Below are 18,055 nucleotides of genomic sequence, written 5' to 3'. Positions count from 1 at the left end.
CTGGAACGCTCCGGGGAGCTCTCTTGATTTCCGCACCTGCATCCCATCAGCAATCTGCACACCTGGTCCTGATCATCACCCTTCTTAGGCTCTGGTCTAACATCCATTCCCTGCCGGATCGTTAGCCATTAACATCATTCTCCCGGAACCTTCACCCAACCCCTGCCGTGCCATCGTTTAATCTGCCACTTCACCTCCACCTACTCCACCCGCTCCGTCTCCTGGATTATTCTGCACCTTTTGAATCTGTAATAAACACTCACCTTCGTTCAACTCTCCTTGTCCTGGTCTGCTTCTGGGTTCTGTCTTAGGGAACCGTGACAAGACCTAATATAGTGTATAAGAGGTCATACAATACGTTTTGTAGTGATTCCTATGTTGTTGATATAAATAATATTTGTATGTCCGTGGTGTGTAATGAGGAGCAAACAGATGTAGCACTTGAGAAATTTATGAAATTACTTATCCCAGTTACTAATAAGTATGCACCCATGAAGAAAATGACTGTAAAAACCCAGTGGATTGATGAGGAATTGAAAAATGTTATGGTTGAGAGGGATGACGCAAAACGAATGGCAAATAAGTCTGTCTGCACAACCAATTGGCAAACGTAGTGAAAAATAGTGTTTGACCAGAAACAATGCTATTTTACAGTAAACAAATGGACAACAGACTTTCAGCACGCTTAGAGGGAAGGACATTCAACATGCACAGCACTGACACAAATGACTGATGATTGGCTGAGAGAAATTGACATTATCGGCTTTTGACATTATCGATCATAGTCTGCTGCTGGAAAAACGGATCTGTTATGGCTTTACACCCCCTGCTATATTGTGGATAAAGAGTTACCTGTCTAATAGAACACATAGGGTGTTCTTTAATGGAAGCCTCTCCAACATAATCCAGGTAAAATCAGCATATTGATACAACAGTAGCTAAGATGGGGAGAAGTCCGTCCATAATAAAGTGCTGCTCTACCTTCTTAACAGCACTATCAATAAGGCAGGTCCTACAGGCTCTAGTTTTGTCGCACCTAGACTACTGTTCAGTCGTGCCATGAAGAGGGACTTAGGAAATTTGCAATTGGCTCAGAACAGGGCAGCACTGCTGGCCCTTGGATGTACACAGAGAGCAATATTAATAATATGCATGTCAATCTCTCCTGGCTCAAAGTAGAGGAGAGATTGACTTCATCACTACTTGTATTTGTGAGAGGTATTGACATGTTGAATCAAATCAAATCAAATTGTATTTGTCACATGCGCCAAATACAACAGCTGTAGACAATACCGTGAAATGCTTACTTACAGCCCTTAACCAACAATGCATTTATTTTTTAAATAAAAAAGTAAAATAAAACAGCAACAACAAAAAAGTGTTGAGAAAAAAAGAGCAGAAGTAAAATAAAATAACAGTAGGGAGGCTATATACAGGGGGGTACTGGTGCAGAGTCAATGTGCGGGGGCACCGGCTAGTTGAGGTAGTTGAGGTAATATGTATATGTGGGTAGAGTTAAAGTGACTATGCATAAATAATTAACAGAGTAGCAGCAGCGTAAAAAGATGGGGTGGGGGTGGGGGGGCAGTGCAAATAGTCTGGGTAGCCATGATTAGCTGTTCAGGAGTCTTATGGCTTGGGGGTAGAAGCTGTTGAGAAGCCTTTTGGACCTAGACTTGGCGCTCTGGTACCGCTTGCTGTGCGGTAGCAGAGAGAACAGTCTATGACTAGGGTGGCTGGAGTCGTTGACAATTTTGAGTGCCTCCTCTGACAGCGCCTGGTATAGAGGTCCTGGATGGCAGGAAGCTTGGCCCTCTGTAGTGCCTTGCGGTCGGAGGCCGAGCAGTTGCCATACCAGCCGGTGATGCAACCAGTCAGGATGCTCTTGATGGTGCAGCTGTAGATCTTTTTGAAGATCTGAGGACCCATGCCAAATGTTTTCAGTCTCCTGAGGGGGAATAGGCCTTGTCGTGCCCTCTTCACGACTGTCTTGGTGTCCAGAAAATCACATTGTAGGATTTTTTATGAATTTATTTGCAAATTATGGTGGAAAATAAGTATTTGGTCAATAACAAAAGTTTCTCAATACTTTATTATATACCCTTTGTTGGCAATGACACAGGTCAAACGTTTTCTGTAAGTCTTCACAAGGTTTTCACACACTGTTGCTGGTATTTTGGCCCATTCCTCCATGCAGATCTCCTCTAGAGCAGTGATGTTTTGGGGCTGTCACTGGGCAACACGGACTTTCAACTCCCTCCAAAGATTTTCTATGGGGTTGAGATCTGGAGACTGGCTAGGCCACTCCAGGACCTTGAAATGCTTCTTACGAAGCCACTCCTTCGTTGCCCGGGCGGTGTGTTTGGGATCATTGTCATGCTGAAAGACCCAGCCACGTTTAATCTTTAATGCCCTTGCTGATGGAAGGAGGTTTTCACTCAAAATCTCACGATACATGGCCTCATTCATTCTTTCCTTTACACGGATCAGTCGTCCTGGTCCCTTTGCAGAAAAACAGCCCCAAAGCATGATGTTTCCACCCACATGCTTCACAGTAGGTATGGTGTTCTTTGGATGCAACTCAGCATTCTTTGTCCTCCAAACACGACGAGTTTTTACCAAAAAGTTCTATTTTGGTTTCATCTGACCATATGACATTCTCCCAATCCTCTTCTGGATCATCCAAATGCACTCTAGCAAACTTCAGACGGGCCTGGACATGTACTGGCTTAAGCAGGGGGACACGTCTTGCACTGCAGGATTTGAGTCCCCTGGCGGCGTAGTGTGTTACTGATGGTAGGCTTTGTTACTTTGGTCCCAGCTCTCTGCAGGTCATTCACTAGGTCCCCCTGTGGTTCTGGGATTTTGCTCACCGTTCTTGTGATCATTTTGACCCCACAGGGTGAGATCTTGCGTGGAGCCCCAGATAGAGGGAGATTATCAGTGGTCTTGTATGTCTTCCATTTCCTAATAATTGCTCCCACAGTTGATTTCTTCAAACCAAGCTGCTTACCTATTGCAGATTCAGTCTTCCCAGCCTGGTGCAGGTCTACAAATTTGTTTCTGGTGTCCTTTGACAGCTCTTTGGTCTTGGCCATAGTGGAGTTTGGAGTGTGACTGTTTGAGGTTGTGGACAGGTGTCTTTTATACTGATAACAAGTTCAAACAGGTGCCATTAATACAGGTAACGAGTGGAGGACAGAGGAGCCTCTTAAAGAAGAAGTTACAGGTCTGTGAGAGCCAGAAATCTTGCTTGTTTGTAGGTGACCAAATACTTATTTTACACCATAATTTGCAAATAAACTCATTAAAAATCCTACAATGTGATTTTCTGGAGAAAAAATTTCTCAGTTTGTCTGTCATAGTTGACATGTACCTATGATGAAAATTACAGGCCTCTCTCATCTTTTTAAGTGGGAGAACTTGCACAATTGGTGGCTGACTAAATACTTTTTTCCCCCACTGTATGTGGTAGTGGAGTATGGGCCTGACGGTACACACCTAGTGTGTTCTGAATTCTATAATGAACGTATTGTAATGTTTTGCCTTATTTTTGCCGGACCCCAGGAAGAGTAGCTGCTGCCTTGGCATCAGCTACTGGGGATCAATAATAAATACAAATACAAATACAAACACCGACTCTGAGCCAGGCCTAATCGCCCAACGTCAGTGCCCGGACTCACTAATGCTCTTGTGGCTGAATGGAGAATGGAAGCAACTCCATATAAATGCCCATGATTTTGGAATGAGATGATCAACTAACAGATGTCCACATACTTTTGGTCATGTAGTGTATATTATCCATGTCCTTGTTCAGTCACAACTCCATGAAACATAGGATATTACAGTTTTTCAGGTCCCGTTAATAGGACAGTCTCGAATGGAGCTCGTCCAATTTGTTCTCCAGTGATTGTACATTTGCCAACAGAATGGAGGGTAGAGGCGGTTTATGTAACCACCGAAGAAGTATCGTCAGGGTGCCCGCACGTCAACCTCTCTTACGCCGCCTTTTCTTTTCTGTCTCGGGGATTAGTGCATGGTCCAGGGTGAGCAGTGTGTCCTGCGCCTCCAAGAAGACATTTTCATCCAAAACGGGGTTAGTGATGTCCAGAAGCTCTTTTCGGTCATGTGAAATGATGGCAGAAACATTATGTACAAAACATTTTAGATCAGCACAAAAAATACAAAATAGCTGAATTTGTCATGAGCCCGTAAAAGGGCTACTATGTAATGCAGCGCCATTCTCACGGTCCGTATGGTATGTATTAATTTGTGGATGTCCATCATCCATTTCGTATGATATGTTACAAATTACAATTCGTATGATATGTTATGAATTTGCAAAACATATGATATGTTACGAATTCCAATATGTTGTGGCTTGGTGCCTAATGCTAACGTTAGCTAGGTGGCTAACGTTAACTAGGTTAGAGGTCAGGGGTTAAGGTGAGGGTTAAGGTGAGGGTTAGGAGTTAGGTTAAAGGTTTAAGGTTATGGGAAGGGTCAGATAAAATGCTAAGTAGTTGCAAAGTTGCTAATTAGGTAAAATGCTAAAGTTGTCCATGATGAGATTTTAACACGCAACCTTGAATTGCTAGACACTCACGGTAAACATATACCCATCCACCCTGACCAACCAACCACCCTACAAACGTAACACATCATACTAATTTTTGGAGTTTGCCCCACCAAGATTGACTTGCTAAAATTGCCACTGCTTATAATTATCACTGTCCTTAAGCATAAAGGCGGGGTTAGGTAACAAGGTTACCTTGGATAACCCCGGGGCAAACTGTAGGCATGAATGGTGGACTGAAAGGGCAATAGGTAAAGCGGTTTTGAAGGAGAGATATCCACACTTTCCAGCAGCTCAAAGGGCTGCTGTGAAATAGCCTCAAACACAAGACAGGTCCCAAGATGGGGCTAAAGGCTTGGATACTGGGCTTAAGCATTTTTTCTTTCATTTAGCAGACGCTCTCTCCAGAGCAACTTACAGTTAGTGAGTGCATACATTATTATTATTTTTTTCATACTGGCCCCCCGTGGGAATCAAACCCACAACCCTGGCATTGCAAACACCATGTTTTACCAACTGAGCTACATCCCTGCCGGCCATTCCCTCCCCTACCCTGGACGACTTGTGCGCCACCCAATGGGTCTCCCGGTCGCGGCCGGCTACGACAGAGCCTGGATTCAAACCAGTATCTCTAGTGGCACAGCTAGCGTGGCACAGCTAGCACTGCCTTAGACCACTGCGCCACTCGGGAGGCCACTCTCTGCTTAAGCGATGCGCTCCCTTCATAAAATGACATAACAGAGGATGCTTCCCTGCTGTGTTATTGTTGAAGCATATATGACAGGCTGAGATAGCGGCTAAATAGACCTTAACAGTGGAGAAAGCCTTCCCTCTGTCCAAAAGGTCCTGCAAGAAGCATAACACCTTGGATACAGAGCATCGGTAAGGAATTATCTGCCTTAGGTCACACCACTTCTACAAAGGTCACACCACTTCTACAAATGAGAAAAGCAGGCTCTCTAGAGGAATAAGCCAGTGGGGTTTGCAAAACCTGGATGCCTCCATATTGTGCATGTCCAGGCTATGGGAGCCCCTAGCAAGGATCTTGCTGGTAAGTGACTTTTGCCATGAGCCCTTCACCTCCCTGAGGCAAGCTGAAAGAGTGGGAAGCAGTTTCTTAACTTGGGCCATACGGGACAGGAGTCTTTTCCCATCATACAAGTCCCTAACGGAATCCTAAACCCCCCCCCAAGGGAGCCGGCCACTCGATGCCGAGTCTGGCCGCGGCTCGCTTGCAAACGTTGAAGAGCCAAAACTCCAAGGAGGGGAGAGCAGCCCCCCTGTACTGGGAGCAGGAAAACATAGCGGCTTGAGAGGAAGAACGGGGTCTTCACACTCCATTTCAGTCGCAAAGTCGTCATCCCCTAGCTTGCCTTCCACTGACACCAAGTAGTCAGACAGGGAGGCGAGGGAATTGAGGCTATCCATAAACTCACCCCAGCTGGGCTCGGTTGCGAGGAGCTGAATCTCAGCCTCGGCCGGTGGCTTAGAGGTGAGGGGTGGGCAGAGATAGAGGAACGTTTGAGCCCGCCCTAGTCAGCGCTTTGCAGTGCTCCCAGGACTCAGGGTTGTCGAGTGCTGCCTGAACATGTTCCTTTCCCAGGCAGTTGATGCATAGAAGGTGAAAATCCTTGCCCGCAATCATGGAATCGCAAGCGCAAGAACGTGGCAGTACAAGCGCTTGGCTCGCCCTGGGACTGGGTAGCCATAGCATTGTATAGAATGTATTTGTATTTGTCCAAAAGACTTCTCAACAGCTTCTATCCCCAAGCCATAAGACTCCTGAACAGCTAATCATGGCTACCCGGACTATTTGCACTGCCCCCCCACCCCATCCTTTTTACGCTGCTGCTACTCTGTTAAGTATTTATGCATAGTCACTTTAACTCTACCCACATGTACATATTACCTCAACTACCTCAACTAGCCGGTGCCCCCGCACATTGACTCTGCAACGGTACCCCCCTGTATATATAGCCTCCCTACTGTCACTTTATTTTACTTCTGCTCTTTTTTTCTCAACACTTTTTTTGTTGTTGTTTTATTCTTACTTTTTTTGTTAAAAATAAATGCACTGTTGGTTAAGGGCTGTAAGTAAGCATTTCACTGTAATGTCTGCACCTGTTGTATTCGGCGCATGTGACCAATAAAATTTGATTTGATTTGATTTGATTTATTATGGATCCCCATTAGCTGCTGCCTGGGGTCCAGCAACATTAAGGCAGTTCGTACAATCTTTAAAACATTACAATACATTCACAGTTTTCACAACACACTGAATGCCCAAAGGCCCCTACTCCACAACCACATACAGTATCTACAGTACAAAATCCATGTGTACGTGTGTGTATACTGCATATGTTATCGTGTGTGTGTGTGTGTATGCATGTGTCTGTGCCTATGTTTGTGTTGCTTCACAGTCCCCGCTGTTCCATAAGGTGTTTGTTAATCTGTTTTTTAAATCTAATTTTACTACTTGCATCAGTTACTTGATGTGGAATAGAGTTCCATGTAGTCATGGCTCAACGTAGTACTGTGCGCCTCCCATAGTCTGTTCTGGACTTGGGGACTGTGAAGAGACCTCTGGTGGCATGTCTTGTGGGGTATGCATGGGTGTCTGAGCTGTGTGCCAGTAGTTCAAACAGACAACTCGGTGCATTCAACATGTCAATACCTCTCACAAATACAAGTAGTGATGAAGTCAATCTCTCCTCCACTTTGAGCCAGGAGAGATTGACATGCTATTAATGTTAGCTCTCTGTGTACATCCAAGGGCCAGCCATGCTGCCCTGTTCTGAGCCAATTGCAATTTCCATAAGTCCCTCTTTGTGGCACCTGACCACACAACTGAACAGTAGTCCAGGTGTGACAAAACTAGGGCCTGTAGGACCTGCCTTGTTGATAGTGCTGTTAAGAAGGCAGAGCAGCGCTTTATTATGGACATACTACTCCCCATCTTAGCTACTGTTGTATCAATATGTTTTGACCATGACAGTTTAAAATCCAGGGTTACTCCAAGCAGTTTAGTCACCTCAACGTGCTCAATTTCCACATTATTTATTACAAGATTTAGTTGATGTTTAGGGTTTAGTGAATGATTTGTCCCAAATACAATGCTTTTAGTTTTAGAAATATTTAGAACTAACTTATTCTTTACCTCCCACTCTAACTTTGTTAAGTGTTGCAGTCGTTTCAGTCTCTGTAGTAGCTGGCATGTATAGTGTTGAGTCTTTCGCATACATAGACACTCTGGCTTTACTCAAAGCCGCACTGAAGTCTAACAAAACAGCCCCCACAATCTTTTTATCATCAATTTCTCTCAGCCAATCATCAGTCATTTGTGTAAGTGCTTGTTGAATGTCCTTCTCTATAAGCATGCAGAAAATCTGTTGTCAATTTGTTTACTGCAAAATAGCAATGTATCTGGTCAAACACAATTTTGGTCGGCTATTTGAGCCAGTAAAGGGGGCTTTACTATTCTTAGGTGTCGGAATGACTTTTGCTTCCCTCCAAGCCACACATTCTAGAAGGCTTAAATTGAAAATATGGCAAATAGGAGTGGCAATATCGTCCGCTATTATCCTCAGTAAATTTCCATCCATGTCAGACCCCAGTGGTATGTCATTGTTGATAGACAATAATCATTTTTTCACCTCTTCCACACTCACTTTAAGGATTTCGAAATTACAATGCTTGTCTTTCATAATTTGATCAGATATACTTGGATGTGTAGTGTCAGCAATTGTTGCTGGCATGTCATGCCTAAGTTTGCTAATCTTGCCAATGAAAAAATCATTAAAGTAGTTGGCAATATCAGTTGGTTTTGTGATGAATGAGCCATCTGATTCAATTAATGATGGAGCTGAGTTTGCCTTTTTGCCTTGGAATAAGCAATTGTGTCAAGTGCAGTGTCTGTTTGCACCTCATTACACACAACATACCAACATATATTCTTTACATCAACAACATAGGAATCACTACAAAACATATTGTATGACCTCTTATACACAATATTAGGCCCAGCCTTTGGAACTTTGGTTTTCCTAGATATGGCTACTATATTGTGATCACTACATCCAATGGATTTGGATACTGCTTTCAAACACATCTCTGCATCATTAGTAAAGATAAGATCAATATATGTTGATGATTTCATTCCTGTACTGTTTGTAACTACCCTGGTAGGTTGACTGATAACCTGAACCAGGTTGCAGGCACTGGTTACAGTTTGAAGCTTTCTCTTGAGTGGGCAGCCTGATGAAAGCCAGTCAATATTGAAATCACCCAGAAAGTATACCTCTCTATTGATTTCAAATACATTATCAAGCATTTCACACATTATCCAGATACTAACTGATAGCACATGGTGGTCTATAGCGGATTCCTACCAGAATGGGCTTTAGGTGAGGCAGATGAACCTGTAGCCATATTACATCAACAGTATTTAACATGAGATCCTCTCTAATCTTCACAGGAATGTGGTTCTGAATATAAACTGGAACACCACCATTGGCATTTCTATATTTTCTGTAAATGTTATAACCTTGTATTGCTACCACTGTATCATCAAAGGTATTATCTAAGTGAGTTTTAGAGATAGTCAGAATATGAATGTCATCTGTTACTAGCAAATTATTGATTTCATTAAGCTTGTTTTTAAGTAACATATGTTAACGTGGGCTATTTGAGCACTTTTCTTCTGGGATGCTTATTTGTTTTTATTGCTTTACTGGGAAGCTTAGCAGCAGTAGATGTGCTCATGTTCTTTATGTTAGTGCAGGGTGAGATGCACACAGTGGATTTCCTCCTAGGGCACACCGGCTCAGTGCTAACAGTATAAATCTGGTTCTTAGGCACATGATTACTGCATAAAATAGCTATAGGATCAGCAGAGGCATTCAGGGCAGTTAGATGGACATAAATTATTGTACTTATATTGTGTCTACCAATGTCCCTGGTGTAATGTACATTTGCTGAAGCATTATGACATCTCTGCATCACAATGGTAGGGATTAGCTGAGCTGGGCTTGGGTTATTGATAAGTCATTGTCTCAATGCAGCCTTATAATGCTGTGAAAGGATCCAGGAACCCAAATGATTTGGGGGGATCCCATCCTTCTTATAAAACGTGTTTTGTTTCCAAAAGGTATCGAAATTGTCAACAGAAGTAACACCCATTGAGCTGCAATAACCACGTAGCCAGTTGTGAAGAGAAAGAATCCTGCTTAATGTGTTTAATGCCATGATTCAGAGAGTGCACAGGGCCATATATGATGGGTTTTTAGTTAGTGTCTAGCATAGAGTCAATCAGCTCTTTAAAATCCAGTTTCAACTGTTCAGAGCTGCCCTTCATAATGTCATTAAAACCCACATGGACTACGATAGAATCGATTTCCACGTTCTGACGTAGTACATTCGGGAGCAGCTTAGTAATGTCAAGCGGGATTCCAGGACAAGAAATAGCGGTCCTCGCTGTTAAAAGCTATCGGCGGCGTGGAATCCATGCAAAAGCAAGTTCTGTAGTCGTATTTAATGAATAGCGGTTTTGTTTTAATCAAAAATAACAAATATAATGGGGCTTACTAACACCGAGACGCCTGTTTTAAAAAACAATGTGGTAGCCCAGAGGCTTTGAATAGGTGTAAGCTAGCTTGTTAGAAACCTTGTGACTAATGGCTAGCTAGGTTGAGCAGAGTATGAACGTTATAGCCACGAGGCTAGTAAAGTGTTAGCTTGCGTGGCTAAGGTGCACTGTAGCTAGCACAGTGGTAGCCGAAGGGAACCGCGTGGGAGCAGTGTTCAACTTTGGGCTGGTATTCTCTCACGGCTGTAGAGCTGCGAGGCTAAAACGGTCGGTCTAGTTAACAGAAATGAGTGAACGTAGGTTAAAATAAACAAGAGAAGGGAGCTAGAAATACTACCGTCTGTGCAGGTAGAATTATAGTGTGGCTAGCTTGCTTTCCAGCGAGTTAGCCAAGTTAGCTTAAGCTTAGCAATGTGGGCTAACCAGGTCTCGATAGCTAGCCATGTGATGCTAGCTACCACCGGTGACGGTGACTGAAAAGTTGAAAACTAATTTCCTTTCGGTCAGTACTCAACACTATCGACAGGAGCTGAGGTCCTACGTTCCGCATCGTTAACCTACACGGTTTGCATGTGAACAGTTAAGACAGGGATCTAGTCGTGCTGAGGAGAGCTTCAGGAGCGTAGTGATCTTCGCAAGGACGTGAGCAAGGATGACTAGAGGGTGGGACGAGTGGCTCTTGTAAAGAGGGAGGGGCTCACTTCATTCGACACTCGACCTGTCTGTCTCCGACAGACATTGTGTGATTGGTCCTTCCTATTAGTGATCCCCCTCCAGTGAATCCCATTGTGATACATATAAAGGAGTATTTGAAAGAGAACGACTAGTTACCGGAGTGTAACTCCAGTTCTATGAGTGGAGCGGAGCCCCATAGGGGAGCTCTGCTCCTATTGGTTTACCCTCTGCCCTAGGGCAGAACAGCCTGAAAACAAAAATATGCACACACCTACAGCCAATGGGAGTACAGGTGTCCCTATATAAGGAACCCCCGTTCTCAATCTGCCTCCCGAGATATTATCTTCAGCGAGACTAGAGAGGGTCGGCAGGGCTTTAAAAGTCTATGGGGCTCCGCTCCACTCATAGAACTGGAGTTACACTCCGGTAACTAGTCGTTCTATATCGTGGAGCTCCGCCCCATAGGGGAGCTCTGCTCCTATTGGTTTACGGCGGAGCGAAACGCTCCAAAATGTACCCCCTGCCGAGCCTAACACATCCCATTCAAAAATGAGAATAGGTCAAGCCCAGCAATGGCTGCAACCAATTTCCGCAGTACTGCGACTAAAAAACCCACCCGGGTCGTCACAATATACCGCGTCATCGGTTATAGACCCGCCCCCTCTAGCTCAATGGCAATGCCAATGGCTAGTGGACGAATCCTCAGAATAGACGCCGTGCCAATCTGTACCAGCAGATAGCCGTGCCTCAATATTCTGTGACAACACTATCGTTCACTAATGGAATGACCTCAGTCACTCTACATTAAGTGTCCAACAGACCGCCTTACTCACTCAATGGAACCCAGAGATTAGTAGGCAGGAACAAAATATAAGTCATACTATCTGAATCAGATAAATGACCTCACATTCTGTCATTTCAATACATGTCTCTATGTACTGACCCTGAGTCAAGAGACATGCCACAGATAGCTTTTCATCAGAAGCGGACCTGATAGAGACCTGTCCATCGTCCTGCCTCTCCTTCCTCTAGCTCAAGATTCTCTTTCAGCTATGCTGAGTGCGATCGAGCTTGAAAATTAAAAAGCCTATTCTTGACATAACACGTTTTCCTAACCAAGGCGGACCTGATTGGAACCTGTCCAAGGTCCTGCTCTGTCCTCTCCCTTTAGCTCAAAATCGCCTTTCAGCTCTGCTGAATGCCGACCGAGCTCAAAGAGTTGGAAAACGTGCCATAATATGTTTCTTCTAATAAAAGCGGATTTATGAACATGGTCACAATCCTGCTTTCTTTCTCTGTTTCCTTCTCAAGATCTCCCTTCAGCCACGCTGAGTACAGATCGAGCCAAAGAGTTAGAAGACATATCCAACAGATAGAAACGAATAAAAGGAGACGGTGTCACCCAAGACGCCGCTCTACAAATACCCACTACCTCTGTACCTCTGAAGAGGGCAGTAGAAGCTGCTACTCCACGAGTGGAGTGCGCTTTAACACCCTGAGGCGGTTGTTGCCCCGCCGCCTCGTACGCCGTCTCAATGCCTTCACAAAGCCAATGAGGCAATCGCTGTTTTGAAAGTGGTCTACCCAATGCAGCCGCACCGTGACACACAAACAGCTGAGGCGATGACCTAATCGCTACTGTGCACTCAATGTAACACGCCAAATCGCGTACTGAGCACAAACAATGAAGCTTTTTCTCACTCCTCTCCCCATGGGGAGGGGGATAAAAAGCCCACAATTCCACTGTCTGTGATCTATATGCACTGTTAACAACCTTCGGCACAAATGCCGGGTTGAGACGTAACACCGTTCTGCTCAAATCGCCATTAATGGCAAGGCAGTCGGGTCTCGTCGACAGTGCACTCAAATCACTAACCCGCTTAGCGGTAGTCAAGGCGAGCAACAGCGCCGTCTTGATAGACAGCATTTTGAGGGGTATTTGATTCAATGGCTCGAACGACGACTTACATAGCGCTTCGAGAACTAAGGCCAAAACCCATCGGGCAACGTAGCTCTAGGCATTAGCCTAAGCCGCTATGCTCCCAATAAAAACGTTTCACTAATGTGTGATTGAACGTTAAACCCTTCATGACCAGCTGAAATTGCCGCTGCAACACTCGAATGGTGGATGGCGATTTCTGCTTATCAAACATAAACTTTCGCCACGGGCAGTGCGCGAATGCGTCTCTTCCCAATGGCGGATCGTCCTGTTGTCTCAGGGAGAAACTTGACATGAGATCTGCCTCTACGTTCAAGTAGCCCGGAATGTGCGCTGCTCTCAACGAGCGAAGGTGCTTGTGCACCCACAGCCACAATTCCTCTGCCGCCCGATGGAGGGCAGGAGACCTGACCCCTCCCTGGCGATTTATGTGAGCTACTGTGGTCCGGTTGTCTGATCAAACCAACACATCGCGACCCCCGAAGGGTAGACGCGAAGTGGTTAAAAACCAGTTGAACCGTTTCCAACTCCATGAGGTTTATGTGCCGACCTGGTTGAGGCCATGCACCACCTATCGCTTGAGACTGACATGTCCCTCCCCATCCAGTTAGACAGGCTTCTGTATACACTGGAATGTAGGATGGCACCTTGCCCATCGGGACCCCGTGCGTGAGAACGCACGGGTTCCTCCAATAGTCCAGGTCTGCTCTTAGCGAGAGAGGAACCACCACCAACCGATGACGTTGACGCACTGGGTCTAGTCTTAGTTGGGCGAACCACCGCTGTGTTCTGCGCATGTGCAGAAACCCCCAGCGGACCACAGAGTGGGCTGCCGACATGAGACCCAAAAGTGACATGATCGATAGCGCCGTTACTGTGTAATTCGGACGACACTCCCTCAGGGCTAGTACCAATGCTGCCCTTCGAGGGTCCGAAATTCGCGCCCTCATCATTACAGTGTCTAGCTGTAGTCCCAGGTAGACAATCTGATGACTGGGCCAGGGTGCGCTCTTTTTCCAATTCACAGCGAACCCCAGACGCGTGAGATGAATCACTGTCTGTGTCGTGTAAGTAAACGTCAGCTCTGCTGACGGGGCGAGAACCCGCAGGTCGTCTAGGTAGGCTAATATCCTTATCCCTTGACAACGCAGCGGTTCCAATGCCGCCTCCACACATTTGGAAAAACGTTCGAGGTGCCAGGGCGTACCCAAACGGCATCCTCTTGAACTCGTACGCCCCCCCTCTATGGCCCACGCCGCCGCTATTCCCCAGCACTGGGTTGGTGGAATAGCCCAAGGTGGGCCCCCCTTGAAAGGGAGAGGACACATCAGCTCGTTCTGGGTGAATCGGGGGCTTTGATACGTTGGTTACGACCCTAACTCCAGTAATCTTGCCCTCCGTGAACGCAGCACGGGTCTGAACTGCACTGTCTGAGGTACTGGCCTGAGACAGAGCGCTCTTCCCAGAAAGCGATTGCGTCATCATGTCATTGTCTGACTGAGACTGCCGCTTAGCATGAGACTTATCCTTTACAGAACTCAGTCTGAAAGGTGTGATCTCTGACTGTCACCACACGGTGGTGCCACAATGCCTCTCTACTGGTCTTAAGCGGCTGTTCAACGACACACTCAATGTGTGGTGAGCTGCTTCCAGAGCCATGGGCATTGACACGTTCAGAATAATTCGGAGGCTTCCATACCTTGTTGGTATCCCTGCTCTCCGTGAACGTCGCACGGGTCTGATCTGCGCTGACTGAGGCAATGGCCTGCAGTAAGGCGTCATTCCCGGCTAGCGGCTGCGCCTTCATGTCACATTGGGACAGAGGCAACTGCCTGCTATGTGAGACCTTTACTACAGAGCTCCTAGGAGTCTGTAGTAAGAGATCTTTATTAGGTAAGCTAAGGCTGCGCCTCGCTACCTTTACCCTTTTCCTCTCTTGAGCGCGCTCAGCTACACACTCTAAGTGGGTTGAGCTACACTCAAGATGGTGAGGGAGAGACATAGAACGTGAAGTGTTCTGTACGTTATGGAATAAATGTCCTTCTTTGACAATGTCAAATGAGAACCAGCTCTTTATTCACACAATGCAAAAACAACAATAACCCTCCACGCCCTGAACAGCGGGGTGGGGGGGAACATTAGGCTCCTCTGCGTAACTCGCCGGGCCATCCTCCATTCTCTCTCCCTCGCCTCGTCAGAGGTGCTTGCGCTTCTGGGAGACCTTCTGGTGCTGCCAGGCTGGCCTCGTGACGTCCTCCCTTGCCGGTGGGACCGTCGCTTCCACCGTCGCTGCTGGAGGGGCCGAGCCCGCTCTCCTGCTGTCTGTGGTGTGCGCCTGTCGCCTGGCCCTTCGCCTCCCTGTAGCTCTGCTGGGGGCGTTGGAGGTGGGCGGGTTGGCTGGGGCTCTGCCGGCCCTCATTGCCAACGGCAAATGCTTCGCCAGGTGCCTCCTCTCCTCGTCCAGCTTGGCAATGCGTTCTGTCGCGTCCTTAACTGCGAGGCCAAATAGGCCCTCGCTGGAGACGGGGGCGTTGAGTAAAGATGCCCTGTCGGTCTCCTTCATGGCTGTCATAGATAGCCAGAGGTGCCGTTCTGTGACCACCGAGGTGGCCATGGTCCTGCCCGCACATATGGCAACCGCCTGCGTCAGGTGAAGGATGGCTCCAGAAATTCTGGAGGCCTCCTCCACTTCCTCACTGGTCATCTCAGACCTGCCCGTCGTGAGACGGGACAGGGAGGCCGCGAGGAGGGCGATATTATTCGCGCTGCTACGCCCTGGGCTCCCAGCGTAGGATTTCTCAGCCAACTGGGCTGTGAACCTGTCCTTTGGGCTGGCGGAGTGGCCTTCTTGGAGGCTGCCCAGGGACTCGAACCCGGCACTAGGAATGCCGGGTCATGGCGCCCGAGCCTGGGGATTCCCCCTAGCCGCCCACTCAAAACCGCGTCACTCTGGTGAAGGGGAGTATACGCCTGGCCGGGCGAACGCGCCCGCCAGAGGTGCTCCCCACGAGCCCCTCGACATACTTGCCGAGAGAGGGCAAGGCTGGAGCCATTGGCTCCCAGCTGCTCTCCTCGGCTTGGAGTAAGGGCCGCCTCCATCAGGTCCACCTCCATAGGAAGGGGAACTGGGGGCAGCGCAATCTCTAGTCGTGTGGCTGCCCTCTCAATGAGCCCGGGAAAGTCCGAGCGCAGAGAGGCTGCCGCGAAGGACAGGGCTTCTGACCTGGCAGAGCCCATGTCGTCATCGCACAAGGATCCTTCTAACCTCGCGCTCTCAGAATGAAAGGGGGTTTTGAAGGTAGGCGCCAGAGGTCTGGATTGTCCCACTGGGATATCCTTCTCGGCGCCTTCCTTGTCATCCTCCGACTCCGCACTGTCCTCTGATGCCTCTGAAGCAGAGGCGAGTGTGGACATTACGTCATCCAGAGGGACGTCCTCCTTAAAAAACGCCCGACGCTGCTTCCTCTCCTTCAAAGGAAGGAGGGCGCAGGAGGCGCAATTAGGAGGGTTGTCGAGACCTTCCTCGGCGTGCTGCGGTCCCAAACACACGAAACACAGGTCGTGGGAATCCGCAGTGGCCATGGAGGTACACCGACAGAGGGCCCTAAAAAGGGCCTTTGGGGGTGGAAAAAATCCAGGTGCGCTCATATTAGGAAGACGTTGACGGCTGGATGTCAACGACGAAAATCTTCCTGAGTCTTCAAAAGGCTTCTTCTCTAGTCCAGTCGCTGAAGATAATGGGAGGCAGATTGAGGGAACGGGGTTCCTTATATAGGGACACCTGTACTCCCATTGGCTGTAGGTGTGTGCATATTTTTGTTTTCAGGCTGTTCTGCCCTAGGGCAGAGGGTAAACCAATAGGAGCAGAGCTCCCCTATGGGGCGGAGCTCCACGATATAGAACCAATATATACAATTTGAATTGACTACCCTGAATGTATGGTTCAGGCTGTGGGTTTGACTCTTGCATGCGCCACCTTAATATACTGTACATTATATGACTGTAAGTCATCATTGGGATCATGACTAAAGTTTGAATGTCATACTGTTTCTTTCTTTCAGTGAGTCAAAATGATATTTCTGACTGCATATACATCTGTGTAATGGCAGGTAAATCAGGTAAAGTTTATAGAGACTGTGATAAATGGTAATTCTCTTCTGTCATTGTTGTGGGGGCTTTTCTAAACCAGTAATCATTGTAATATCCAGATTTTCAAACTGACATGGAAATGTATGGTAAATGTTGCATATTTAAAGTATGTAAAATCAAAAGTTTGGATGATTAATATTGGCTATACATTTTGGATAGTTTTGTATAAGTTTTGTTAAATGATGACGTTTATACATAAGTTTACATTTTTCTCTAACTATTTCAGATAAATACCTGTCTCAACTCTGGGAGGTTGACTCCATCATGCCTCTGTTCAATCAGACCATTACAGAAAGCAAACATAAAGGTATTTTTCCCACTTAAAACACACAAAGGCAGATACAGGCACACACACTCACAAGCAAGCACACAGAAATGGACACAGACACACTCACGCACACATACAAGCGTGCACACACACACACACACACACACACACACACACACACACACACACACACACACACACACACACACACACACACACACACTTTATCTTAATGAACATATGGGGTGACATACAGTGCCTTGCAAAAGTTTCATCCCCCTTCGCGTTTTATCTATTTTGTTGCATTACAACCTGTAATTTAAATGGATTTTTATTTGGATTTCATGTCAAAGAAACAAAACACTGATATCACCATATGCATCGGAGTCCCGTCTTTCCCGGGTATTTTACAGCTTGTTTCAAGCATAAAGCATCGCGGACCAAAGCGCTGTTATAGAACACTTTATATATGCCCTGTATTAAAAAATACTAAACCCTCCCCTTGACTGAAATTGAAAAAGCATGACCCTGCCTCATTTTCCTCCAGGTAACCATTCTGTAAATTTCGATCCGTCCCTAACCAGTAGAGTCCACTCCACTGCACATGGTAAGTTGTACATGCCATTGACTTTTTATTTACCAATTCCTTGTATCATGATAGGACTGGTAATGGTCATGGTTTAATGTTGACTATTTGTGCCATTTGAATGCTGTTCATTGACAGTCAACATTCTCATAGTGCTCATAGTGCTATGCAGAATGCATTTTTTAAATAATCAATTACAGTAAATCATTCAACTTGCTGCCAATGACCTTACATCTGTCCATGTTTGACTAGTATCTTCCACAGCCTCAGAAATTACC

The 18,055-nt window shown here is 46.4% G+C and overlaps 1 protein-coding gene across 1 annotated transcript in view; it reads left to right on the top strand.

The window, feature by feature from the left end:
• The first annotated feature begins 16,354 nt into the window (after positions 1 to 16,354).
• LOC123481233 (DNA-directed RNA polymerase II subunit RPB1-like) overlaps positions 16,355 to 18,055 on the top strand; it is a 42,698-nt gene continuing 40,997 nt past the window's right edge. The window contains exon 1 of the mRNA XM_045224941.1: positions 16,355 to 16,360. Coding sequence (XP_045080876.1) covers positions 16,355 to 16,360 — 6 coding nt within the window. The remainder of the gene's footprint in view (positions 16,361 to 18,055) is intronic.

This window comes from Coregonus clupeaformis, chromosome 14 (genome assembly GCF_020615455.1).
Source record: "Coregonus clupeaformis isolate EN_2021a chromosome 14, ASM2061545v1, whole genome shotgun sequence".
In the NCBI taxonomy this organism is placed as follows: Eukaryota; Metazoa; Chordata; class Actinopteri; order Salmoniformes; family Salmonidae; genus Coregonus; species Coregonus clupeaformis.
Note: the sequence above shows the minus strand (reverse complement) of the source record. Positions and strands in the feature narration are given on the sequence as shown.